At 38.5% G+C, this 27,655-nt stretch overlaps 1 protein-coding gene across 12 annotated transcripts in view; it reads right to left on the reverse strand.

Moving 5' to 3' along the window:
* AGFG1 (ArfGAP with FG repeats 1) overlaps positions 1-27,655 on the reverse strand; it is a 37,065-nt gene that overhangs the window by 6,385 nt on the left and 3,025 nt on the right. For 6 of the 12 annotated variants that reach the window (XM_071751730.1, XM_071751728.1, XM_071751727.1 and 3 more), the window contains exons 2-8: positions 19,934-20,027; positions 9,315-9,430; positions 8,624-8,786; positions 7,496-7,652; positions 2,424-2,540; positions 1,715-1,786; positions 575-784 (exon numbers count right to left, since the gene is read on the reverse strand). In XM_071751730.1, coding sequence (XP_071607831.1) covers positions 575-784; positions 1,715-1,786; positions 2,424-2,540; positions 7,496-7,652; positions 8,624-8,786; positions 9,315-9,430; positions 19,934-20,027 — 929 coding nt within the window. The remainder of the gene's footprint in view (positions 1-574; positions 785-1,714; positions 1,787-2,423; positions 2,541-7,495; positions 7,653-8,623; positions 8,787-9,314; positions 9,431-19,933; positions 20,028-27,655) is intronic. The other 6 variants (XM_071751734.1, XM_071751736.1, XM_071751737.1 and 3 more) reach the window with 2 other exon arrangements.

Here is a 27,655-nt window from a genome sequence, read left to right on the forward strand (position 1 = left end):
TGGAACTGATGACTCAGTATTACAGTCATCTTCTACTAGAAAACTGAACAAAAGACATACCTTCAAATAATCTATTTCAGAACAAACCTCTACATTACAGAACAACATGAGTTTTTATAAGCCATTTGAGAAGTTGGAGAGTAACTATTTTCTCCTTAACTTAAAATCAACTGTATTCACATATCACTGCTATTAGTTTACAGAACACTAAAGCCAAATCTTTTTGTTGCAGAGAGGCAGGTAATCCACTCTGGTAGTTCTCTCCAACAACTGCAGCTCACCATTCTAAAACCAGGTTGTAGATATTTTCAGCATTGCAGTTGTTTAGATATTTCCACTTAAGAGTGATTCATGTTGGATAGTAAGGAGGTTCCCCCAAAAATGCCATCTGATAATACCCTTTTGGAGTGAAGTTCTTAAAACTTGCATCTCAAGCATAAAGGGTACACTGAGATGAAATCCTACTGGTAATTTAAATAAAAGACTTTTTGAAATATGGTTACTGCTTTGACAAGCACAGCCACCCTTGGGGAAAAATACACATATAGAATAAAAAGAAAGAAAAAGTTAATACCTTGCCCTGCACTGAAGATGTTGTCTAAATTAGCAAGAGCTGCGTATTTGTCAGCGGACTGGAGATTCGGTTTATTCACTGCAGCTTTACTGGCTGCAGCTGCTGTTGGGTTGCTCTGAGAAGCATTGAAGGCTCCAAAATCAGCACTGGAGGATTTAGGGAAGTTATCAAAGTGAGCAAAGTTAGCATTCACTGATCCAGCACTTCCACCTGTAACAAATTAAGTTAAACATGATCAACCCTTCGAAGTTAGAGGAAGTCTTCCCAGCTGTAAGTGAGGGCACAACAATCCCACCTCTTGGAGTGATGTCAGGCAGTATGTTCCCCCACCCCATCCCACATCTTCAAGATGTGCAGTGTTCAGTCTGCAGATCAGGGACCTAAAAAACCCTTAAACTTCAACAGCTTTAAGTCACAGCCAATTTGATCTTGAAAAACTATGTGTTACTTACTAGCTGTTAAAGTAATTTCAACAAGAATGTTCTGCTGGAAAAAATAAAATATTTGTCTGAATATTTAATATCAAAAATAGAGAAGGTTCATTTTCCTGTCATAGTGTCTAATGAATTAGTGATTATTAATTCACATTTACTTGATGGTACAGTCTTTCACCATTCCAGATGTCAGTTGTTGTCTAAGCAAAAACCAGTGCATAGAAGCTGAAAAGTACTATGATTTCATACTGAAGTTGACAGAGATAGTTTAGTTGTATGGTGTTTTATTTTTAGGCTGCAGCCAATCAGGAAAGAGGTGAGGGGGAAGATACAACACAGCTCTTTTTATACCAAGTCTCCACTGAAGTCAGAGATACATTAATAAAAGAGATACATAAATCAATTTTGAAAATTTGACTTGAATCCACACAACTGAATTTCACTTCAAATATGAAACAATGAGCTTCCATCTCTTCATTGTCCAGACCATTTTATCTAGGCAGGTCGTGTACTTAAATTTAAATCAGTTACTCCACTGAAAGCATCATGTTTTGTAAAGGCTGAGGATTCCACTTGCACTACAGGACACACAACTTTCTACTGGCACAATCAATTAGTTAAAACATACTGAACACTAGAAATGAAAGGGCTACACTACAATGGCATAAAATGAAGCAAGCTGAGTTCTCCACTGCGTGGAACTTACTGTGTACAGCCTGGAGAGGAAAAGCTGAAGTAAATTCACCAAAACTGCAGCTAGATGAAAGCGTTCTGAACGCTGGACAGCCAGAAATTGTGTGGGGGTTAAAGTTAAAATAAGAAGGGAGAAAGAAAATTTGAAAAAAAGTTTAAAACGACACCACACTCAAAAGAAAAAAAGGAAAAAAAAAAAAAAAAAGGAAAAGAAAGTCAGTCAGCCAAAGATCTAGACAAACAGTAAGTGTAAGCTCAAGCAGAAGTTCTAAAGCATGATAAAAATAAAGGAAAGCAAAATAAATCTTAGCAATATGCTCTACACATGAAGTCAAATACAGTGAAGTGTGTGCATATGTTACACATATGCATAGATGCACTTTGCTTTTGGTACTGTGATGTGCTTTTGAGTCTACCAAACACTTCTCTTACAAGATAGAGTCAACTCAGTATTTATCAGAGGCAGAATCTTTTACTCTTTTCATACTTATTTCAGGTGTAGAGCTAAGAAGCACAGTGCCATAAATCAGACTTCTGAGAAGCATTAGGAAAAAACAAAAAAAAATCAACACCAAACAAGGAATTAATTTTGAGTTTCCCCAGAGCTTGATGGCTTGATTGCATTATAGCAGGCAGATGCAAGAAATAAACTCAAGTACCTTACAACATAAAGGTAAGGATTACTTCAATTAAATATTCATCAAAAGTGCTAGGAGTTCTACCTGTATTTTGGGGTTGAAATGACTGTCTTGCTGTGGGGAAACCTCCAAAATTACTCGAGCCACTAGACTGTCCAAATGCATCAAAGTTTGCAAAACCCTCATTTGCAGAGTTCTGCGCTGTAAATCGCAAAGGAACAAAACAAACAAGTTAATGGGCATGGGAAATAAACACAAAAACAGATGTATTAACTGAATTCATGGTCATGACAGCCACCAAGGGTTATGCACTACCTTAATTCTTTTTGTATGGCAAAATTAGACATAATACTCTATGACTGAAAGGTGTCTTTCATCAAGACCTCATAAATCACCTTCACAGAGCTGTACCAGTTCAGGCTACTTCTCTCCTGCTCACACATGCTACTACTCTCAGCTGTGTGACTTGAGTTTAACACTAAAGTGCTTGCAGTGGTGGATGGTCAGGGAAAAACAGCCAAAAAAATACCCAATACCAGATGAACCCAACTTCCAGATGGTAGTTTCCAAAACTACTATTTGTAGACTAACTCAACATATCTTTGGAAATAAAAATTAGAAGGTATTCTTGTAACATACTGAGAATACAAAGTGCTCACACACAAGGTGCTGCTTCTTGGATGAATTTAGTTTGGCACCACCTGAGTAGTTTTGGCTAGGTTTTTAAATTCATCTTACTAGGAAACTGTTATAAAAAAAAAAGAGTACAGAAATATGAAAAATACTACCAATGTCAAGAAGACAGCATTCCTAGACAGTACCCACAAAATAAAATCCAAGGAAATTTCCAATAGAATTTCAGTTTTCACCTTCCCTCCATGCCATACTATAGGAGAACATAAAAATTAAACCCATCTAATTTCAAACAAGCAGACATCCAAGCATCCATAGATTCAACAGGAATTGTGTCCCTAACTGCTAAGCTCCACAGAAACTCTTAAGCACTTCCAAGCCAAGAGTAAGGGAAAAAATACAAACAAAAAACCCCCTACATATGGGTAACAAATTACTATCTAAAGCAAGCCCATAAAACACCACCTTCTAGGGTAGCAGATGGCAATTTACAGTATAATGGGGCCAGATTTGTTTATTCTGGAGGGATTTTGTAGATCAAGTATACATAAAGCCAATAAAGTATGCAAATTACTTAGGTACTGTTACTTAGTAGCCATATAATGCTAATAAAAAGATGCATTTTCCCACCTGATTTCTGCATTTGCACTACAGATTTATAAATAGCTATTTTTATACAAACAATTGTGTTCCACAGTGCTGCCAAAATGAAAGTGCAAGTATTTCTCTTTACAGATGATGTCTGACTCTACTTGGTACCACTTTTTACTAAGTGTGCATGCATATGGGGTTTAGATGGCAGTCAGGAACTGGGGCTAATGGAGGGGAGCCCACACAGGAGCAGGTTTCCTGGCAGGACCCATGCCTGAAGGACTGTGCCCTATGGAAGGGGCTCATGCTGAAGCAGTTCTTGGGAAGGGCCCATGTTGAAGAAGTTTGGGAAGGACTGCATTCCATTGCAGAGGAAGGATCCCAGAATGGAGCAGGGGAATTACGAAGCATGAGGAGGTAGAAATGGCAGAGATGAAGTGTTGCAAACTGATTGTAACTCCTACTCCCCATCTCCTCCCAGGGGGAAGAAATAAGAGCCAGAAGTGAAACTGAGCCTGGAAAGAAGGGGTGAAGATAGTTTTAGATTTATTTTTGTCTATCCTACACTATTATCAATTGACAATAAATTAGGTTAGTCTTTCCCAAGTCAAGTCTGGTTTGCCCATGGCAGTAACTGGTAAATGATAGCTCTGGCCTTGTCTTGACTCACAGGCTCTTTCCTCCTATTTTCTCCCTCCATCATGCTTAGGAGGAAGAGTGAGAGGGCATCTTGCAGCCATCCAAGGTACAGTCCACCACAGTGTGAATGTCAACAAGAAAATAAAAAGAGAAATCAAGATCTTAGGAAAGTTCAGTCACAGAATTTCACCTTTTAATTATTCAAGGAGAAGAAGTTTACACAGAAGAGGAATCATTTCTATTATTACCTCATCTGTACTGGTTCAAACAGCATTCTACAGACTACAACTCCAACTTCCAGTTTAGTGGGTTTTGTTTGTTTTGTTTTAAAACAACAGCTTTTTAAGAGGAAGAAATCAAGAACTCAGCTGCACCTTCCTTTAAAAATGAAAGCAATGCTTTTAACCCAATGCAGCAGTTGCACAGGTGCCACTCTGAGACTGATGCTTAGCTGATCAAATATGATTAGGTAAATAAATGTCACCACCATTGTGACAATTTTTCATTTTAACCACTCAGAATACTGTACTGACAATCTTAAATTAGAATGCTCTTGTGTCTCGATTAAAAACTTATATTACAGGCCACTTTTAACAATTTGCTCACTTTTAATCTGAGCAACTGGGCTCAGGTTAAAACAGTAAAACCTGCAAAAGAGTATTCAGATGTTTATCTTGCTTTGGTTTTATGTGGTTAAGTTTAAATCCATGTAGAAGTGGCACATAGGTAAAGACCAGGTAAGACTTGTACTTTCCTGTATCTGAACAATACGTAGATCATGTTTTAAAGGATAAACTGGCAAGATAAAACCTAAGCAAGGTAAGGAAGTGCAGTGGATTGCAGATTAGCACAGATTTCCAACAGCTGTTGTGACTGCAGATCAATGAGACAGTAAAAAGTTAGATTGCTAAAGCTAGTACAAGTATAAGAGCACTAGTCATGGCAATGTAAGATGGCCCTGTGAGGTTTGCACTGGCTCATGTGGAATAAAGGCATGAAACATTGCAAAACCTAAAGAAAAAAACCTCTAAAAGCCTACATATATTAAATTACAAAATTCAAAATAATACCCTAGAAGACTATAGCTCTGTTGTATTGTTATTTTTGCTGAGTACATGCTCTTTCCCCATGCTCAACAGAGTTGTAATGCATTACTACATCTTTTTAAAAATCTTTTCTGCAGGTCTTGTAGCCCCTTAGCTTGTAGGAAGTCTACATGCTAATTTTTTTTATCTTTTATGTCATTATTACCAGTCTGTAAACTACAGAGAACAGTTATCCATAGTCACTTTAAAAATATCATTTAGCCTAAGCTATGGAACTTTGTAAATTAAATACAGACAGTAGACATAAGGTCAACACTTGAGGACACAGCTAAAATGAAGCCCCAAAACAAGAGCACCAGATCCATAAACTTAAAGAAAGTAGTGCTGGACTAAGTGCAGTTTTCTCCATCATCTTCTTTAGTGCATGATTACTAACAAGTATTGCATATTTATGCAGCTCCTTAAATAAGCAGCATTTAAAACTTATTCAAAAATAAGCAATTTATCAAACGAAAGCTGAGTGACTGATCTGTCACACACTTTGTATCCCAAAGGGAAGAACCTGTAACCTTTCATTATTATTTACAGTTAACACTGCCCTGTGGTTACTGCATACAGAACAAGACTTAGAACTGTTTTACCCTACTGAATCAGAAAAAAAAACTTTAAATAAACCATTCTGCAATACACATTCAGCTATTTCTGTCTTTTAGAAACTGAAGTACCAGCCCTGAAACTGTTTTGGGTCCTAAAACTTTGGGAGAAGAGTCAGGGCAATGACTACAATGGTTTACTACTGAAACAGAAAACCAGCCAGTGTAGCTGACTACTCCTATGAATTTCCATTTCCAGCACTGAAGTATTTCAAACATATATTAAAAGACTGTCATAAGATTACATTTATTCTGGAGTGTTCATATTGCTTTTTAGCCTTTTAAAATTACCCAGAAGACGTGCAGTGAAATTTTACCTGGATCTGGAATAGTGTTGAAATATTGCTTTGATGGAGTTTTCATCTCCTAAACCCCATGGAGTTTAATTAAGTGCATATAACTACAGAATTGTTCAGCAACAAGTTTACAAAGAATACATTATCAGGAAGAAAGAAGTATCTGCAGTCTCTTCAGTAATATTGTGCAACATTGCCCAGTTGTCCAAAGTTCTCCCAATATACCTTCAAAAAAATGACTAACATGAAATCTCATGGTAAGGATTTTATAAAATACATTGCAACAGCAATTCTTATTCTGCATTACTGAATTCAGCCAATCACTTGAATAGTTTTTGGTTTTTTGAAAGTTAACTTGGAGAAAGCCTTGACACTTTGGCTCAGATCCTCAGGTGTTCCTCTGGTCCTTTCCATCGTGCTTCCTCCTCTCAGCTATTTAACAATTTCAGGACTGATTTGCAAGAAATACATCTTATTCTTGCTGCCTTAGCATCACTACTGTTTCTCTCAGAAAAACTGATGAAAAGGCCATTCAAACAAGGCAAGCAAAGGTGCTTTCCCACAATTACAATCCAAGTTAGCAACAGTATTATTTCACTGACCACAGAATCAACTTTTTATCTAGGATAGATTTCTACAGCTCAAGATCTTTGGCTGAAAATAAACCCTTAGGGCTCAATATAATTTACAGAAGTCATTCTTTAAGAATTCAAGGCCTACCCCCATCTTCAGTTAAGAAGCTCAATAAGATCAAAGCTTATTTATTCCTTAGGAAACTACAGAATACTACATGGACATGGGTAGCATTCAGTTTTCAAATGGACACACACACAGAAGAAGAGGTCATTCTTTAAACTGAAGAAGCCTTTGTTTTTCTCCTAACAAACTGAGTTGTTTTCAATGCATTTGAACTCCCGTGAAGTTTCTGTATCTGCTCTCTTTCCATTCATGCTATTCCTAATAATTCTCAAAAGGCAAATTGAAGGTCTAATAGCAGTTTCTCCTTAAATTGTTACTCATCCTCTTCACTCTCACATAAAGAATTTCAAGTTCTAGTAGTAGGCAGCAGTCTAATCATACATATCATAGAAAATAGCTTTAGCAACTCCCATTTCAAAAAGCAGGATTATCAGCCTTTATGTCTTCAACCTTTCTTCGTAGAGACTTTAGGGAAATCTTGAGCAATATAACTTAAGTTGCAGAAAGTGCACATTTAGGAAGAAGTTCAGACTACAGGAATCAAAAATTAAAACCACATTTCATACATTTAAAAGGGATACAGTGTTCAGAATACTTACCTGTATGACTGTTGAAGTGTGCAAAATTAGCAAAGTTTGCTGTCGCAGTTGACTGAGGAGGAGCAGAAGCAAAGATATCTGAGCCAAGGTCACTGAGGAGGTCAAATTGTTTCTTTTCCTGCTGTTGCTGTCCTTGAGATCGAACTACAACAGGAGACTACAAACAACATTTCAATTAGCTGATAAAATCTGGTGTTTCACCAACTGACTTTTGCAAAATATGAGGACAGAAGGAGCATATTTCATTAACAAGCTATTAAGTCCTGATGTTTATGATGTATACAGAACAGACCCTCCTCCTATAGTACACGGAGGACAATCTATTTATGTTCCCATGGTGGCTTTTAAAAGAGCTCTACAGCAGATTTCCATGGATTAAGAGGGCCTAGAAGAATAAAGTAGCAGCATATAAGCAACTTCAAATTATGCATTTGTATAGTTTAAGTTTCAAAAGACAACCAATCAAGCTGGAAAACAGTTATAATCACTGCATTCTGAAAAAAGGCTTTAGAATTCAGTGCAAGGGGAAAAAAAAAAAAAGAATTACATAGCAAGGCTGCAAGCTGCAAATTCCTACTGTTTGAGGCCTCAGAGGTCAATGCAAGAGTACGCTGTATCCTAAAGATAAAAGAGTTTTTAAAAAGACTGTCTTCTCTCCAAACTCTAAGTACATAGTGCTGTCTGGCTTTACATAACAGCCCATACATCCTCCCTGAAAGCCACTTATTAAGGCAGTTATCAATGGGGAGTAATAATGAATGTGTGTGCTTTTCATCCACTTAAACTGATCAGCCATTTTATTGTTTTCAAATAAAAAAAATGTGAAAAAACATCACATTAGGCTCAAACTGTAGACAAATTTATGCAAAAGACCATAATTAAACTGCATATATATATTTATTTATTTTATAAAAATAAATACTTACTGAAAATAAATATTTAAAAGAAAAATCAACCTGGTCAGTGGAAACAAGCTTAACCTGATCTGCAAACACCTGAGCACTTAAACAAAATACATCAAGTTCTCTTTAATGATCACATTAGGTAACAGTTGCTGTTGCAAGAATTCCTGTGCCACTGGAAGTGCTGCCGAAGAGTTGAGTGCTCCTCAGCTCTGTCACTACTCACTTGGCTAGGTGTGCCCTTGTTTAAGTGCAGTGCAGGTGCAGCTTCTCCCAAGAGAGATTTGAGTGGCTTCACCTCAGGTGTGCTGCTTGTACTACTGGCAGAAGACCCAGATATGGATGCATGGACTGATGCCACCACCTTTGCTTGCTCTGGAGGAACATACCTACATTCAAAAAGAGCAATGTCTGTTACAACTTATAGAAAAAAGGTTATGATCACAAAGGCTCAAGTGTGAGAACTTGTAAATCTTAGGTCTGCTATTCTAAGAAATTAATCTGACAAATTCTATTAGTAGTTTGCAAAACACCAGTGATTTAAATAAGCCAGGTATTTTTTAAAATAAAGACTAGAATTCCAAGTCATCTATATTTTATAGCACTTAATTAACACAAAGCACATGTGCCTTCCACCTCCTAATTGCAGGAAGCAGAACCCTTAATTACACTGCTGTTGACATCACCTTAAGCCATTTTTGTTCCATCACTATGAACTACACTTATAGAAACTTCTTTAAAAAGTTTCTTCTCTGCTTCCCAGTCTGAATAAAGTTCAGAAATCATTTCACTTTGCAGAGCTGTGTCATCTAGTCCAAAAAGCACACAAAAAGGAAAGCCCACTGAAGAACATGAGGATAACAGTCTGTCTTCACCCCTTGTCAGAGACAGTCTTTACAATTGCAAAGCTATCTTACCATCTTTTCTTTTCATATTTTTCCTGTAGAAATTCCTTTACTTTCTGTGGATCCCTGAAGTCTGGAATTGCTGATGATCTATCATCAAATAGGCCTAGCCAAATCTGTTTGCACACCTTATAAAAAGAAAAAAAGAAACACACAAAACAGACAAACAAAAAAGACAGAAAAAGACAAAAAAAACACAGAATTAATCAGAGAAAATTTGTTAATTCAAAACCTCTTTACATTTACAACTGTTAACACATCATACGATTAAAAAGCATGTGGCTGCACATTTTTTGTTCCAGACTATGCTTCTTTAAAAACTGACTGGTGCACCATGTACTGCTCTAAATCCTTCAAGTTGAAAGACCATCTGTCACAGCAGGGCAAGCAAATCCTAGCATCCTATTTCACCAAATACCCCCCTTTTACAAAATATTTCTAGTATGTACCCAGGAAGGGGCAAAGGACCCGATTTCTACTTGTGATCTTAAGCAGTCTTCTCCTTCACCTAATTCTACACCTTCCCTTAACCTGTACTTCAGGGTTTAAACTGTTTCAACAGATTCCATACACCACAAGCCCCAGATGGTGGTGCTTAAATGACTTAAGGTTTAGTATTTATATTTACTACTTGAGTATAGGAACTTCTTTTTTTAACAGCCCTTATTACCACCATGCTGTTCCAATGATATCATGTATATTTAATTTGAGTGAGGGTATTTGAGAAAGGGCAAAAGTACTCTTGCTCTGGTTTAATGTTCTAATTGTAGTTGTGAGAGGAAGTTGAACCAATTGCAAAATTCTCAGTACATTCAGCTTTGATTCCTGATCAAAACAAGAGGAAAGGAGACTCTTCTCACAACTAAACAAGACACAGTTGTCACACTTCTGTTTTCCTTGAGGACTTAAGACTGCTCTGCAAGTAACCTCAATGTGGATGCTAACTATATACCAAATATCAGCTGCCCTATAAAACCAGACTATTTTAAAATAGTTTTTTTCCACAGAAGGGGAGTCAAAAAAGCTTTATGATGCATACCCTTTCTTAAATAGCCCTGATCATGTCTCCTGTGTTGAGCTCTATTACTTCAATTGTGTCAGGTTTTCAGCATTGTCCACCACCATCTCCAGAGAAGCACATGTTCTAACATGCCAGAGCTGCATAAACTGACTGCCATGAAAACTGGCAAATGAAGGTACACACTGTGATACTCCCACTCCTTATATATTCCCCAGAGAGATGCTGACTTATTCAGGTTCTACTTTATCTGGCCAGCTAACAATTGTAGCAACCTAATATCTTTGATAGCACTCGTTATCAAATGTGATGAATCTTGCAGGCAATTTCCAAGATTGCTCAGGATGAAAAAGATCAGACAGCCTAAGAATGTATTTCATGCTTGATGTCTTTTTTTCATATAGCCTGCTGGCATGCCCAATGTTGGAGTAGTTTTTGGAAGAAAATGGGCATGTGAGCAATGCTGACTACTTAGCATTAGCCAGAGTGAGCTACAGGCCCTGAGGCCCAGCTGCAAGGTTATTAAAATATCAGCTACAGGCAAAAGCTAAGGGAGTTGGCAACAGAAAAGAACAACAGGATGGGAAAGCATCACATAGACAAACAGTTGTATTTAACCAGTTAGATAGTGCCCTGTGGCATATGAAAAATGTGTTGTACCAATCAGCAATATGCTTATATTATGTTATCAGCCTGAATGTGTATAAAAGGGCTACCACTACTCTCAATAAACAGCAATACTTTGATTATATTCATCTGTGGGTTGTCCACTGATCTCCCACACCAAACATTCCCAGTCCTTATTGTCTTCTACTGGATAGAGACAAACAACAAACAGCAAAGAAGCTAATTCACAAAAAATACCTCTAAATTAGTTATCTAAATAGTAATCTAAAAATATAATGAGTAGTTTCTATTTCAAATAAACTCAGCTATTCAGTATTCATTTAGTGACTGTACTCCAAAAACAGGTCAAGTGCAATGCACTCCTGAGTTTGCAAACTAAGTCATTATCTGCAGAACAGTAGTAGAAGAAACAAAACAAAGTATTTAGTACTTCCGACAAATTCACAAGATACAACTTAGTAAAAAAGGTTACAAGTCTGTTCTAAAGTAGCCAATAACACCAAACATCTTAATAGTGGCAGTTTTCAACATATGCACTATATTTTGCTGACAAAATCTGTAAAGGCAGAACATTTACAGGTATAGCTTTAAACATATGCAGTGTGGATATTCTGGTGTGGGTCAGCAGTAGCATTTCTATTCTTTCATTTCCAAGTGTAACTATACCACCTAGTAGTCATACGATGACTACAAGCCCTGTTTATATGTAGCCACAGGATACCTGGCAGGGGGGAGTTCGTAGTGTTTGAACCTACCCTGTCCTGCTCCACTCACTCCCACCTGCACAGATTCAGTATTGGAGGGAACATCAGGAAACACTGAAGGAAAGAAAAACTTACACCTAATTTCAAACAAGCAGAAAGAAGTGGTAGAAAATCCTGCACCTGGCAGACTCAAACTCAGGCCTGCACTACATGATCAGCTTGCATCCTACCTAAGATGTCCTGGTAAATGCAAGAGATCATAGAATGATAGAATGGGCTGGGTTGGAAGGGACCTCAGAGATCATCAAGTCCAACCCTTGCTCCACTCCCCCCGTGCTTCCCAGCCCATGGCACTGAGTGCCACATCCAGGCTCTTTTGAAATATCTCCAGGGATGGAGAATCCACCCCTTCCCTGGGCAGCCCATTCCAATGTCTGATCACCCTCTCCACAAAGAAATTCTTTCTAATGTCCAACCTAAACCTCCCCTGGCACAACTTGAGACCTCTTGTGCCCTCTTGTCTTGCTGAGAGCTGCCTGGGAAAAGAGACCAACTCCCCCTGGCTCCAACCTCCTTTCAGGGAGTTGTAGAGAGTGATGAGGTCTCCCCTGAGCCTCCTCTTCTCCAGCCTCAACACCCCCAGCTCCCTCAGCCTCACCTCACAGGACTTGTGCTCGAGTCCCTTCACCAGCCCAGTTGCCCTCCTTTGGACCTGCTCCAGCACCTCAATCTCCTTCCTGAGCTGAGGGGCCCAGAACTGGACACAGGACTCAAGCTGTGGCCTCCCCAGGGCTGAGCACAGGGGCAGAATCCCTTCCCTGGACCTGCTGGCCACGCTGTTCCTCAGCCAGCCCAGGATGCCATTGGCCTTCTTGGCCACCTGGGCAAGATGCTCTTAGATACACAGATCATGCCATTAAATTACTCCTCCTACCACCCAAAAGAAGTCAGATCAAAGAAACTCACAGTTATCATGTCACCAGGACCACTGAAACCTGTACCCAGATCAACTCACAGCAACAGTAAACCACAACCCAGTTTTTCACCTTTCTCCCTCCCAGTTTTTAGCTTCATTTTCACCCTGAACTGTTTAAGCATTCAGAAGAAGGGGAAAATATGAACGAAAAACAAACCCAAAGCAAAAAGATCCAGACTTAGTCACACATACTTCCACAAGAAGTTCCCATTATAACAGTTTGACAGCAGGAGCCACACAAACATAGGTGACAACATCTACTTTACCACAGAGATGCAGATTATATTTTATGTAAGTTTCCTTACCTAAAGGGTTCTCAGAGAAAGTACAATTTCTTCAAAGTCTTAAATACAGACAAGTCTTTCAGAAAGCCAAATGTTAAAGCTTTAAGATCACACAAGAAACTATTAGAATACACAGTTTTGTCTCTTTCTGTATGAAGTACCACACAATGCTTTGAACATCAGCGGCCATTTCAGGCAAGCATTCAGAACACAATAAAGGCCTCATTGTCTCTCCTTGCTGGCTGGTGACCTGTGTGCTCTTTCTAGCTATACTTCTGTTACTATCATCTGACTTAACAGGGATCCACAATACTGCATTGATTATGCTTCAAGTGAGCCATAATGCACAATATTCAGCTATCTGCAAAAAATAGTAACAGTACTGTGCTGTGCAATACCACAGGATGAAATAAAAATTGGAAATTTTTATTATTACACATTAATTTTTATTAATGTGTGACCTCAAACATTAAAATTTGGAAATATACAGAAGTCCTACTGTGCTACAACTGCTTTTTGAAACAGTTGTCTTTTAATGGTCTTAAAGTAAGTCACTAAGTACTGAATCCTAAGCACATAAAAGTTTGTGGTGTTAAAAGTTAATATACGAATCAAACTATCACGTTTTTTATTTCAAAGCTATTTAAAAGTTACTCTTATGATAAAGATTAAGAAAATCTGTGCTGTACAATTTACTGTTGGAGTTATGGTGGGGAATGACTACTTTTACATCTTTGGTAGCCTGATTATTCCTCAGTAATCACAGCTTTTAAATCCACTAGCTCAATCTGACAGAACCTGAGTTACTAAAAGATTGTACCAACAACAACAACAAAAGAGTGGAAATGCAGAAAAATCAGATTGGCTCAACCTGAGCTTCAGTCCTGGCCTGCCAGCTGCTTAGGAAGGACACCTGAACAAATCAGCTCACTTTTGTTTTAACAGCAGGGGCTGCCCAGTCTTTAGTTGCAGGAGATGAGGCAAAGTGTGCAAAAAAAGCAGTAAAGGCCACATAAATCTACACAAAATCAAGTTTGTTTATAATTCAGAAGAGTGTATGCTTTGAGAAATTTGAATTTGATACCCCAAAGAGCACGTATTATTTTAAATAACCACTCCAAGTCATACATAAAACAGACTTGCAGAACTGATTCAGAAAGTGCTACTGCCCAAGTTTCATGACAAATTTCAAGCTCTGTTTTGACAGAATTATTCATCCCTTTGCATTTACAGATAATCCAGGAAGAAGCATCTCAACTCACCACAAAGTTACACAACATTATAATTAAGGTACCGGGGCTTACAAATTCTGTGGCTTTCTGAAATGCTTCTACATTGCACCATCTTCTTGGGGATACTCTGGTTCAGCCATTTAATACTAATATTGTTCTTTCTGCAACAGCAGCACAAATAAACCCTCTGCTCAAAAGCTCTGTTCATTCACCAAAAAGCCTTGCTATATTTCTCCTTTTGGTAACCAAAGCCCCATTAAACAAAAAGCTCTGCTTAGAGAAGAGTCTGGCAAGCTGGAGCCAAGAGTAAACATTCAAGTTATGTGGAAGCCCCTAGAAACAGTGGAACATATCCAACAATCCATAATCATTGTCCACTGTCCCTGGAAAGTATAATTAGTCCATGTCCCACTGGTTCACCAGTGCAAGGAGAAAAAAGAGAGCATTGAAGTCAGAATGATTAAGCGAACACAGCATCTCAAAGTCTACTTTTGTTGAAGGGTTGACAGAAACAAGACTTTGAAGTTCTGGCTCCCTCTCCTACATTGTGGGAGCTGCAAAGTAACAAGACAAAGCAGAGTTTTAACTTGTCAGGTAACAATAAGCAGAAAACAAGATTTAGCATTTATCTTCAGGAAATTTAAAGGATCATGAGAATCCTTTCACCACTGGTTTGGGAGGAACAGTAGCACTTCTCTGCCAACAAGCTCCTATCTTGCCATGGATGCCATTAGATATTTAGCACCTAAGTATCAGGAAGTTAAGAATTAGATCAGTAAGCACAGCAGAGAGGAAAGAGGGAACAAGAACCACAACCAGCTTCAGCCTACTCATGCTGACCTAAATAAAAACCCAGGAGGTAGCGAGGCAGAAACTGTGAGATGCCATAACTTAAATATATCTTTGAAAGGAGAAATTGGGCCAAGTGCATCTTGTACGTTATAATAAAAGTCTCTACCTATATTTCTCTTCATGCCATTGGCTTGCCTGAATCTGCATTCAACAACTATTCTATTTGAGGAAGAAACTGCTTTTTGCTAGAAAAACTGCATTTACCTTATTTTCCATATGCTATTTATATTTGTAGTCCTGCAGTTTGAGTAATTAGCCTTGTTTTCAGCTTTAACCCAAAGGAACAAAAAAACTCATCACATTCATTGTCCATCTGGTACTCCACAAACCAAAGCTGACCAGAAAGTCTTCTGGTTTAAAGCCCACTCTCACAGTAACATTTCAAGCCTTCAGGAGGCCAAGCAAGGCTCGAAGTCAAAGATGAAAACAAATGTGGTGTCTGTGTTTTCGGAATTTAAAAAAAACACCTCAGCAGAATCCATCAAATTTTGCAGAATGCCCGAGACAATCAGATTTCAGTGATTTCTGTTCCAGTGCTACATACCTCAACTAGCAAACAACACTTCACCATGACATAACTACTTCACTGATAGAGCTTTCCAGTGTGTGTGGGAAGGTGGATATGGGAGAAAGGCCTTCTGCTTACACAACACATTGAGCCACCACACTTCAGAAATTCCTGGTAGCATAGCTGTGCTAGTTAGGAATAATAAAACTCAGTTAGGCCAGCAATTTTTTTTTTTTTTCTCCTGAAACCACCTTCTCTTGTATGCAGTGAAGGCTGCAAGGCAAGGAAAAGCTATACTAGGAAAAGTACTTCTGCTGGTAGAAGCTGCACACTTCTTGTGTGCATTAGAGCACTTCTTGTTTAGACCCAGGCATACCACTGCAGAGGCAGATTACACATCAGTCTAGTTTGAAAAGCTCTAATGAGACAGAACCTTTCAGGAGTCTGGTAAATGCCAAATTAGATTTCTTCTTCTCCCTCTCCACATGAACAAAATAACCTTAGTTACACACCAAATACTAAAAGTGCAAAGAGCTACAGATTACCACACAACAAAACTATGTTCCAAAACATAAAACTCACCTCAGGAGTGATAGCTTTGTTTAGTAATAGAGCAGTTCTGATGTCAATATTATTCATTCATCTCTGTAAGTACTGCCAGCATACTGGTTTCAGAACCAGTTTGGGTCTGAAGCATGGAGCCCAAGGTACATTAAATCCTGGTAACCAAGACAAGGTGTGTAGAACAATCAGCTCATGTATCCCCATCGTATTAGCAGACCCAGGGCTGTACTAAAAGGACACCTGACTGCACAGCTCATGCTGTCAGGACTCATCATCTCCAGCTTAGCACTGCTCTTTCAGGCCCAGAAGCTCACCAGGGCTTCTGGGCCACACTCCACAGTAAAGGAGATTCTAGGAAACCATTTTGGCCAGGCCAAACATCAGCTCTGCAGCCCCACACTGCTAGAAGTTGTGCAACTGCAGGTTCTCCCAGAATCTACAAATGGAATCTAGCATGGAAAACTGGTAAGAAACACTTGCACAGGTGCTATCAAGAGTCAGAAGCACTGGCACAAAAACCCAAATTAAGCACTGCTAAATTAATGGCAGCTGAGCATACCCACACAGCCTGCTACCCATTAGCTCATGTAAACATGAACTTAGGCCCCAGATGAACAGATTTTCAAAATACACTGCCATCCAAATAATTTTCTTCCACCATATGCATATTAGAATATGCTGTTTGGAAAGATTATAAAACATATGGCACTGTTCAAATGTATAGTATAAAAATTAACAATGTGACTGGCCTGCCTCATGATACTATTTTTCAGCTTCAGGGAAAAGCTTCTGAATAAATATTCAAAGCTGTAACAGCAACATGAGAGGAGTACCACCTCCACCTTCTGCAGAGAGTTCACTTTCTACTATCATTGCACTACTGAATCAGAGGCCTAATCAACTTCAGCATCATTTGATTATGAGTATGCAGAAGGGAACCAGCTCCATACCACTCTCTCCTCGTTCCTAACATGAAAATACAGTGTAAAAACACTTCACACAGCTCATGATGAAGAGAACAAGGAGGGGGGAAAATCCTACCCAGTGAGTCAGAGTTGCCTTTATCCTTCTCAAGGATTTCAGAAAGCACTTCAGGAGTATCAGCATGAAGATGTCTCAGCTTTTCCTGCAAAAGTGAGCTAGCCCCAACATTAAGAAACCAGTCTGGACATCTTTCAATACCCACAGATAAGTAAGGAACACAAAAATGCAGGTGTCTTCCAATATGGTAAAAAGATTGAAATTGTACTTGAGGTAAAAACTTGTCTGCAAACAGTTCAGGTTATCGGTGCCAGAAAGATTTTCCTTGGGTGATATATATACAGGGGAGAAGATGGTGTCTCACACCTGAGAAAAAGCTGCTTTGAATAATCTCTTCCAAAGCAGTTGTTTAGTAACTAAATGTTTACCCACATGTGCCACAAAGATCACAATTTGTTACAATTTAAGTAAGTTACTGTTTTGGAGATTAGAATTATTTATTTTTTTCAAAGAAAACTTCAGCCTCATACATTGTCCCTATAAATGCTCCTTGAAGGAGAGTGGAGAACTGCTTCCTCCAAGAACAATTGAACACCTTAGTAATACCTTTACCTCACAGCAGCTTTCTTGCTATTTTTTTTTTTTATTCTGAACAAGCTTGCTATTGTACACCATGACCTACCCATCTGGAAGCAAGAAAACTTCCCAGAGGCATTGGTATGTTGGAGAAAGACTGTAAGGACAAAGTGGGAAAATATTTTACAAGCTACAGAATAAATGAAGTTAAACATACTAGATTACATAGAAATATCCTCAACATTTTGCATAGCTGCACAACTAAAAAACAAATAAAGGTTACAACATCTAAACCATCCAGTGATTTTACTTTCACATCCACATTCTAAAATATTGGACAATTGTATATTTGAACAAGTGTATATATTAAGAAATTATATTTTCTAGAATAAACAAGAGACTTATAGTGAAGGGCAAGCTAGAAAAAGAAGGGGTTCTTGGTGAGATGGGATGAATTTCATCTGCCCAAAACTTTATCTTATCTGCAGGTGAGTATTCCAAAGTTCAATACCAACAAGAGTAAGCAAAATGCTTATTTAACTACTTGCAGTTTACAGCATGACAAAGTAAAAATGTGTTAAGCTGCAATATTCTAAGTGTTTAAAACATCATCACTTCTGTCCAGTACATGAGCAGCTGTTAAATATTCCTTCTGCAATTAAAAATAACCATTCAAAGTGAATATAGAATTAAGGCAATGCACTGCTACCCAACCACCCAAAATTAAACCCAGGTGAACATCATCTTCATTTATAAGGTAGCTCATTTAAATGACTGCAATACTTTAATTAGAGGAATAAGTACTAAAACCACAAAGACTCTTGCTTCTGAAGCCTCATACAGCATTGCAGAGATACATGAACTTTTTTTTATGTCAATAATGAATTATGTATCAGCTAAATCATCAGGACTGGCAGAATATTCAGGTCTCTGATGAGAAAGACAACCACTAACCAACTGAGGAGGGTAAAAAATGAAACTGATAACATTCTCTATTGCAGATTCAGTGAAACGACTGAAATGAAAACAGGTGCAGGGAGGTAGGAACACACACATTTTCCTTTACACTTAAAGCTTAAAGCAAAGTTGGAGTTAACAATCTAAGCTTACTGAAAGCAGCTCCAACACATTGTATGTAACCCACAAAATATCCTTTATTATTTTCCCTGTGCAAAATGCAGCAATACATGCTATACATGTATGATGTATATACATATACATACAATATTATACAGCTTTAACATGTCAAAACAATTTAAAAGAAAACTAGTCAAAGCCATTAAGAGCATTTTATAATGCCTGTAAGAGTTAGATCTTGTTCTAGCTCTTTTTAAAGGAATCATTCACTGTAAGAGTCATTTCAACAAATAATACATTTACTAGGACAGAAAGAGAAATTGCTGCTTCTATTTTCATTCTTCAACCTGACAGCTGTGAATGGGACAAGCTTAACAAAGTGAAGTATCAGCCTTTTCAGCTAATGATGGGATTTATCCCCACAAAGCTTCACAAGAACATGTTAATAAAGACACTCTGTAGCCTATAATCAATAGTTCTACTAAAGCAGAACACAGGCACAATCAAAGTGAAATACAACTTTTCTACAGAGAAGCAGCAAAAGCTGCCTATAAAATCCTCAGTTCCATTGTACAGTATTAAAAGACAAACTTCATCTTCAAGTCAAAAACAGCCACAAAGCTTACATGTCCCATAGAGCCAATCCAACTTGTACATCAGATTTAGCTTTCATATAATTAAAAAGAGCAAAAAGACAGCACACTAGAACTTCTTGTCTTTAAAGACAACCCAAGCCACTTTAAACATATAGACACTTACTAGATATCTTTTGAGGACAAAATTCTCCCTTTGCTTCTTCACTTTCAAGAAGCTTCAACACTAAAGTATTTTCATTAAATAAAGAGACTATATAAATTACTAGACTTTGACACCTACTCTGAAGAAACAGAGCTACAAGCAGCAAATTTATTTTTGTCATGGTACACTCTTTCAGGAAACATTGCTGCAGTCAGTCTCAAGGTCTGAGTTGGCAGGGAAAAAAAAAAACCACAAAACAGGCAAATGCATATTTTGCCTTACACAAACACAAAACTGAACTCAGAAACACTGATCATATGAATCTAGATTGTCAGGGTTGAGCAATAACACATAACATAATGATAATCAGCTCTTTAGAGGTATCTCTTCAAATTATGTTGATTTTAAAAAAGCATTTTTGCTATGAAAAAATAGTGTTTTAAAGTTTAATACTGAAGTGCCAAAACCACTTACATGCTCCAAAAAATACTTACTTCATTTCCATGTTTTTGCAGAAATTCTATTTCCTGTTGTGTGAAAGTAGTCATTGAAATTGACTTCACCCTGTGGGGTGGATTCAAGCCCCGTCTAAAAGAAGAAGAAGCAAGAAACATTTAGTCCATGTTGAGGAAATCTGCCATCAGACAATCAGTTTTAACATTACAACCAGAATTCAGTTTTAAACTCAGGAACCATCTCTCAAAAAACACTCATTTAGACACTTCCATGCAACTTAAGCCTGTGTAAGCTCACCTTAATATATCATTCAGCATGCAATGTCAAATAATTGAGCTTCAGGGGAGACAGATTTTTATAACTGGATATGCAAACTCACTTTGACCCTTTCTATGCAAACTTATAACCACAAAATTAGACTTATCTAAATCTTAATCTGCTTCTACAAACCTGTACACCCTTGTCTTTACCTCTTCCACCTCTCAATCTTGGACCTCTCTGTTGTAGTTTTCTTTCCCTCCCACTTCTCCCTTACTTCAGCCTTACTAGAACTTGTAACAGATAACTAGATTGCTTCAAGCTCAGCTCCCAAGCTCAGTCTCATTTTCTCTTCCTTTTTTTCCCTCTTACTCTTGCCTTAACTGTTTCCTCTCAGAATCCCTTTCTAGGTTACTACTTTTCTGCCTCTCCATCCCAAGGTCTGCCTTCCTCCTCCTCCTGAACACTACACAAGTAACAGCAACAAAACCAAAAAGACAATCATAGAATCATAGAATTGGCTGGGTTGGAAGGGACCTCAGAGATCATCAAGTCCAACCCTTGATCCACTCCCCCCGTGGTTCCCAGCCCATGGCACTGAGTGCCACATCCAGGCTCTTTTGAAATATCTCCAGGGATGGAGAATCCACCCCTTCCCTGGGCAGCCCATTCCAATGTCTGATCACCCTCTCCAGAAAGAAATTCTTTCTAATGTCCAACCTAAACCTCCCCTGGCACAACTTGAGACCTCTTGTGCCCTCTTGTCTTGCTGAGAGTTGCCTGGGAAAAGAGCCCAACCCCCCCCTGGCTCCAACCTCCTTTCAGGGAGTTGTAGAGAGTGATGAGGTCTCCCCTGAGCCTCTTCTTCTCCAGCCTCAACACCCCCAGCTCCCTCAGCCTCACCTCACAGGACTTGTGCTGGATCCCTTCCCAGCCTCCTTGCTCTTCTCTGGACCTGCTCCAGCACCTCAATCTCCTTCCTGAGCTGAGGGGCCCAGAACTGGACACAGGACTCAAGCTGTGGCCTCCCCAGGGCTGAGCACAGGGGCAGAATCCCTTCCCTGGACCTGCTGGCCACGCTGTTCCTGAGCCAGCCCAGGATGCCATTGGCCTTCTTGGCCACCTGGGCACACTGCTGGCTCCTCTTCAGCTTCCTGGCAATAATGTTTTTACTGTGCTCTCAGATGAGAGATGCCACTACTAATGCAACAGCTTAAAACTTCAGCAGCTCTGCCTTAAACAAAGATTGGCACCATCCTCACATCCACACCACAGAACTGCAGCAGCAGAGCAAACAAACTCAAGTCACTTGTGCTGCCAAAGCCTGACGTGGTCAAACCCAGTGCAGTCACAACCTGCAAGCAGAGAGAAAATTCCTGCTGAGCAACAGTGCCTGGGTAAGAAAAAGCTTTTTCTTTTCAAGCTTTCTTTCAATACATGCTAACTACAGCTTTTGCCCACAAATACTTACAATTAAAACCAAGCCATGTTTTGCTCAATGGAAACAAGAGCATTACATCCCACACATGGGAAGACTGGATGCAGTAACTCAGGGAATACCACAGGGTTAGTTTTAACACTCAAGTTAAGCAGGCATGGATTTCTGCCATTAAAAAAAAATTATACAGATATATACACACATTACTTCAAGATATCAAAGAACACAAAATTCTGTGCTACGCATATGAAAAGGAAGTTTCCAGAAAGGAAGCTGGGGGAAGCTTCCCAGACCTAATATAGGGCTAACAAATTTCTAACTAGTCAGCTGATAACAGTTTTATTGACTGTATTTAAAATGACAAGTAGTTTTCTTAAAACTTCACATCTATTTCAAGAACACCAACTATAAATTGTTATCCATCAATACAGCATACAACAGCAACATGATGTTCTGAATATTAACACTTTAAACTCAACTTGTAAAGAAAATTATTAGCATTCAATTCGAAGTAGAATGGAATTCATTTTGCATTGAGCTTTCAAATTCTCCTTGACAACTAAATTCACACTGTACCTGTAAGAAGACATTGCTCATTCCATGTTTGTTTAATTGCCTCACTTTCAGTTAAAACTTACTCATTAAAACACTAAGCAATAACATTTTAGCCTAAGTTTCATTAAAAAAACAGATTTAAGGCACTTAAAGCTTGAAAGACTACTAAGAAGAAACTAATTTTTTTTGCCAACGGATACACTGAACTTAAAAGTACCTTAAAAACATCAGTGACACACAAGCCTATTGGCATGAGAATGTTACAGAATGCTAAATTTTTCAAATCTCAGCTTATTAAATTAGACTCCATAATTCATCACCTCAGCAAGAGGTCAGAATAAGTTTTCAGGTTAAAGAGAGAGGTTTCAACATAGTTTATGCAACTCAACCATCAGCAAATTAATTTGTTATTCCAAAATGTTTAAATTCCCTGGTAAACAAATAACAATGTAGCATCATTCCTCTAGTCTTAAATAAAATCTACCTCATAAACAAACAGAGCTTACTAAAATACCGCACTACTATCCAAGATGTTTTTGATGGAAATATCCATTTTAAGACAATTCAACCTAAAAAAAACGGGGAAAAAAATTCCTAAGAGTTCTACACAGTGAAAATTCATCATTTCAGAGCTGGTGCTAGTATTAAGTTTGTTCAGGTTTCATTTGGCTTGGGATTTTTCTTAAAGACTTTCTTGGACCCCTGTCAGTAATTAGATTTTCCTAAGCAACACTGGAGAATGGCATATTAAGTGTAAGCATAGAAACAAAGTTGTAATTCCCCAAAAATATGAAAAAATACCAAATACTACAATCACCCTTGCTTTAACAATAAATATAAAAGTGGCTCTGTCTAGTCTGTTCAGTTTACACTCATCCTAGTTAAGATGCATAGTTTGGTATTTCCAAACTACTAAATGATGTTATTAAAAGCAATAATTGCTCACTACACATTGACATGTTTTTATTTGAAGTTTCACTAACTTCAGCTGGCAACTGATTTTACAATAAATATAGTTTAAGTGCTATCCTGTACCTCTGTTTGCAATTAAAAGTCACTGCATAAGTTATTTAAGTAGTAGCTACTCTATACACATCTACTGGGGCTCTTCAAAACCTTTATAGCAGCCAACACCTATCTTCAGTCCTGTTAAACAGCAACAATAAATGCACTTAAAGCACAGATCAGATTCAGTTTAGTCCAACCAGAGACTTCCTACATGCCTCTCTCTCCAGTGCAGTCTGCTTTACAGTAATTCCAAGGTTCTGGTTATAAAATGACCCAGTTCACACATTAAATATCTGCTGTGGGATAAAATGCAGACTCATTTCTTTAACACCCTCCTACTTGAGGAGGATGCATCCTGCTCCTAAAGGTCAGCTTACAACACAGCCATGTCAGGTGGCTTGCATGATGGTGATGAAGGAAGATTGGGAATCCTGAACTTTTACGTCCATAAATGCAAAGTTAACTATTAAGCTGCACTACTATACATACAAGTCCTTTTTAATATATACAAGTAATTTTTTTATTTAACTTGGCAAGGGGTGGAGCCAATCCTATCTATGAAAAGCCTCCTCTAATGCTAAAGCAGCAGAAAAAGTCAGACTGGAACAAGGAATTCAAGACAAGAAGCAGCATTACACAGCATACAAATACAACACAAAACATATACATTATGTTTCTTAGATAAATTATTTGATTCTACCAGTAGAACAGCTAAAACCCTATTTTTTATGCCTGCTCTACCTAGCCTAAGGTACTTTCAATAACATTTTATTATACCCATGAACTGGCTAGAATCTCCCTAAAACTGAGCAGCTGTGAGATTTATAAAGCAGAATTCAAGGACCAAGTCTAAGTACTAAAGCTACTCTTCAAAATCCTAAAATATTTTAACCCTCCTTACCTACTGAGATTACTGGATGACCAAAATGATTCATAAACAATTCATCTACATATGGGGGAAGCTTGCTGGTACCCAGCCAAGCACAACTATTCTGTATGAAGAATTAACAAACCTTTTTAATAAGAAAATCTATCTACCACTTTCTGTGTCTTTCCATTGATTTCACAACTGATTTGCAGAGCTTTAATGCTGTACAGTATTCCCTTTGGAACAGCAGAGAAAAAAATTCTGGATTTGGATTCTGGTCCCTTAATCCAAATTAATAATGCCTAAAGCTAAATTGACCCTGCACCAATATTTATGGCCTGCAGTGGTATCATTTACTCCTTTCTCTACTACTGCAGAGGAAAACAGCAACCAAATGCTACCTCAACACTTAATCCAGGTCTGAGCCATCTCATAAGAGGCCCTTGGGAAAAGATGAACCCATAAGACTATCCTGTCATCTGCACTTCTCTGGCACACCACAGCTACAACATCCCACACAGAGATTCCAATCATCACTGTCAGCTCCTTCATGCTCAGCAGGGGTTATTTCTGGGGACAGCACTGTGACCAGAACTTCCAGCTCTCAGACTTCCCTCCACTGACCTTCCATTGGATCAGTCCAAGCTTCTAGTGACACAGCCTGGCATAGGGAAAGCTACAGAGAACATGAGCAGAACATGAGATCTCTGCTCTTTAGAGGTGTCACAAAGGAAGCTTGAAGGCCACAAGATTCTGAAGTCTGGCAAACAAAACACTAAACATTCAAAACACAGTCAGTGAGCACTGAATTTGTTACCAACACAGTTTAGTAGCAAATTAGGGTTGAACTTGTGATTGTTGGCAAAGCAGCCATTCCTGCATTCATCTCAAATGTCAAAGATGTCTGCAAAGGCCAGTGCTGGGGACAAAAAAAAAAAAACAAACAAAAAAACCCAAACAAAAAGCTGAAAACCAAAACCCAAATCATAGAAGAACGGGCTCTGCTGGAATAGGTCATATCTGTAGGAGGAACAGTGGGCAGACAGCTTCTCAGCACTGCTCACGTCCCCTTGTATCAGACTCAAACACTCCCTCAACCCTAAGCCAGCAAAATCTGATCCCCTCAGAAGGAGGAAGTTCATGAGGCAAGTCAAATGCCAAAACCATCACAGAGCACCCTTCATCATTGAGGGAGCTGGGGGTGTTGAGGCTGGAGAAGAGGAGGCTCAGGGGAGACCTCATCACTCTCTCCAACTCCCTGAAAGGAGGTTGGAGCCAGGGGGGGGTTGGTCTCTTTTCCCAGGCAACTCTCAGCAAGACAAGAGGGCACAAGAGGTCTCAAGTTGTGCCAGGGGAGGTTTAGGTTGGATATTAGAAAGAATTTCTTTCTGGAGAGGGTGATCAGACATTGGAATGGGCTGCCCAGGGAAGGGGTGGATTCTCCATCCCTGGAGATATTTCAAAAGAGCCTGGATGTGGCACTCAGTGCCATGGGCTGGGAACCACGGGGGGAGTGGATCAAGGGTTGGACTTGGTGATCTCTGAGGTCCCTTCCAACCCAGCCAATTCTAGGATTCTATGATCCCCAGGTGTCTGGAAAACAAGCTTTAGAAAACCCAATGTCACAACATTTAGAACTATTTCTATGTTACTGTTATTAGCAAAAGAGAATATTACAAGAGGTACTAGCCATTCCTTATACTTTTAGACCTCCCTGGAGACCCTCTACCATCTCAAAAGCTCATTTATTTTTAACAGCAAAAAGCTCATGCACACATTTAGAAGCAGTCAAGGTTGATTTAACTTTTTGCTTTAAAAAACAATCAATCAAACAACAAAACCACAAAAAAAACCCCAATGAAACAACCCATATGGTTTCTGAATTGTGGTATAGACAAAACCTTTGGTCTCCACCAAAACCAGGAAATACAGTAGTATAGAAAATACCTTAAAAAAAAATATGCATAACACATACGTACAAGAGAGAACCATTTTCTAAACATCCTCCAAAAAAAAAAAAAACAAAAAACAAAGACTGGAAAGTTAAGCCAACACAGCCAGAACTACCTTTACTCTAACACTTTTTATTTAGAACACATTAATTTCTGCAAAATTTCTGGGGAAATGGACAATAACTCACTAGCATTGCATAAAGATTTTTTTTTTTAGCTTGTTATTAGCATCTGCCATAAAATACTCCAAACTGGCTGATACAGAAACCCCCACTTGGAAAATTTTAAAATTTCCAACTAGGAATAATACAGGCAGGAAAAAGAAGGCCACATGATACAAGAATTGCAAGAAACTGCATTAAAGGGCTTTAGCATTTCCCACAGCAAACACAGTTTCTAAACATTCTTTGTTTCTACTTCCTGACACAGAAGTGCAAACATCTGAACCAGAGACTTCCTCAGTAAGTTGGGAAGGCAAAAGTAATGAGGGCAGCAGTGTGGAAAGGGGTAGAAAGAAGATCCTCATTTTCACATAAGTGGATTTTATTAAAAAAAATAGTTCAGAATTTCAGTAGTATAAAAATTGTGGAACCAGACTCTTGGTCAAACAGGAATATTTAACACTTGAGAATTTCAAAACGTGGATTTTATACAAAAGTTAGGAGGAGGCTGAACAGGAGGGGTTATAGAAGTGCTTGAAAGTAAAGATAAGCATGCAGCTGAGAAGCAAGGCATTTGATAAGAGAAAAAGAAGGATGTCACTGCCAGCAGAACACATGGTAGCATTCAGAAACATGACCAGAAGAATCTCACCACCATTTCCCAAGATGTGGTTTTGCTATAGATCTCCCAGTTTTTAACTGGTGTAATATTTGACCTGAGAAGACAACTCTCCCCTGCAGCATCTCCTCTCCCTCTCAGGGAAGATGTTCCTACATACTCTACATTCTTGTCTTAACACCAAAAAATTGAATTAGGCACAGCCTGTGTGATGCTAGGGCATTTTATTCCTCATAAGGGGAATCTGAACAGAGCAGAGATATTTTATAGAAGCCACTATCCCTGAGCTTTCCTCTTCATCAACCATTTTGCACAGACAAACTTTAGCTCTGGTAAACCCAATCTGATGGGAAAACTTAAAACTTAGGTATTTCAGAACAGGACCTCCTTCTCACCCTCAACTAAGTCAGAAAGTGATGTCTTCAGCAAAGTCACTAGTTGTATCTCTTTTTAGAACAAACTAGACATACTGTGTTTGAAAAGAGTTAAGAAAATGGACTTTTTGTAAAGCTAAACGTAGTAATAAAAAGCAGTGGTCTCTTTCTACACATAAAAGCACTAATGGAAACTAATGATAGATCCAGAACAAAGGTTTTGGGTTTGCAGAGGATGTCCTTGCCAGGACGAAGAAAATGCACTTCAGAAAACTTGGAGAGAAAAAAAAAAAAAAAGAAAAAGAAAAAGAAAGTTATACCTCAGGTTCAAAAAGTTTAGAGTTAACTGTACCTGGATCAACATGGCTGGATACAACTATACTGATGTTAGCAATCACTTTTAATTAACTGAGCAACCTTTCTGAAGGAAACTTCCTGGGCACTTCATATTTGAAACAACTGGTCTACTCCAAGGATACTTCCAGTACCAGATTAGAAAAAAATAATTAAAAAAAGAAGCAACACAA

This window comes from Heliangelus exortis, chromosome 9 (genome assembly GCF_036169615.1).
Source record: "Heliangelus exortis chromosome 9, bHelExo1.hap1, whole genome shotgun sequence".
In the NCBI taxonomy this organism is placed as follows: Eukaryota; Metazoa; Chordata; class Aves; order Apodiformes; family Trochilidae; genus Heliangelus; species Heliangelus exortis.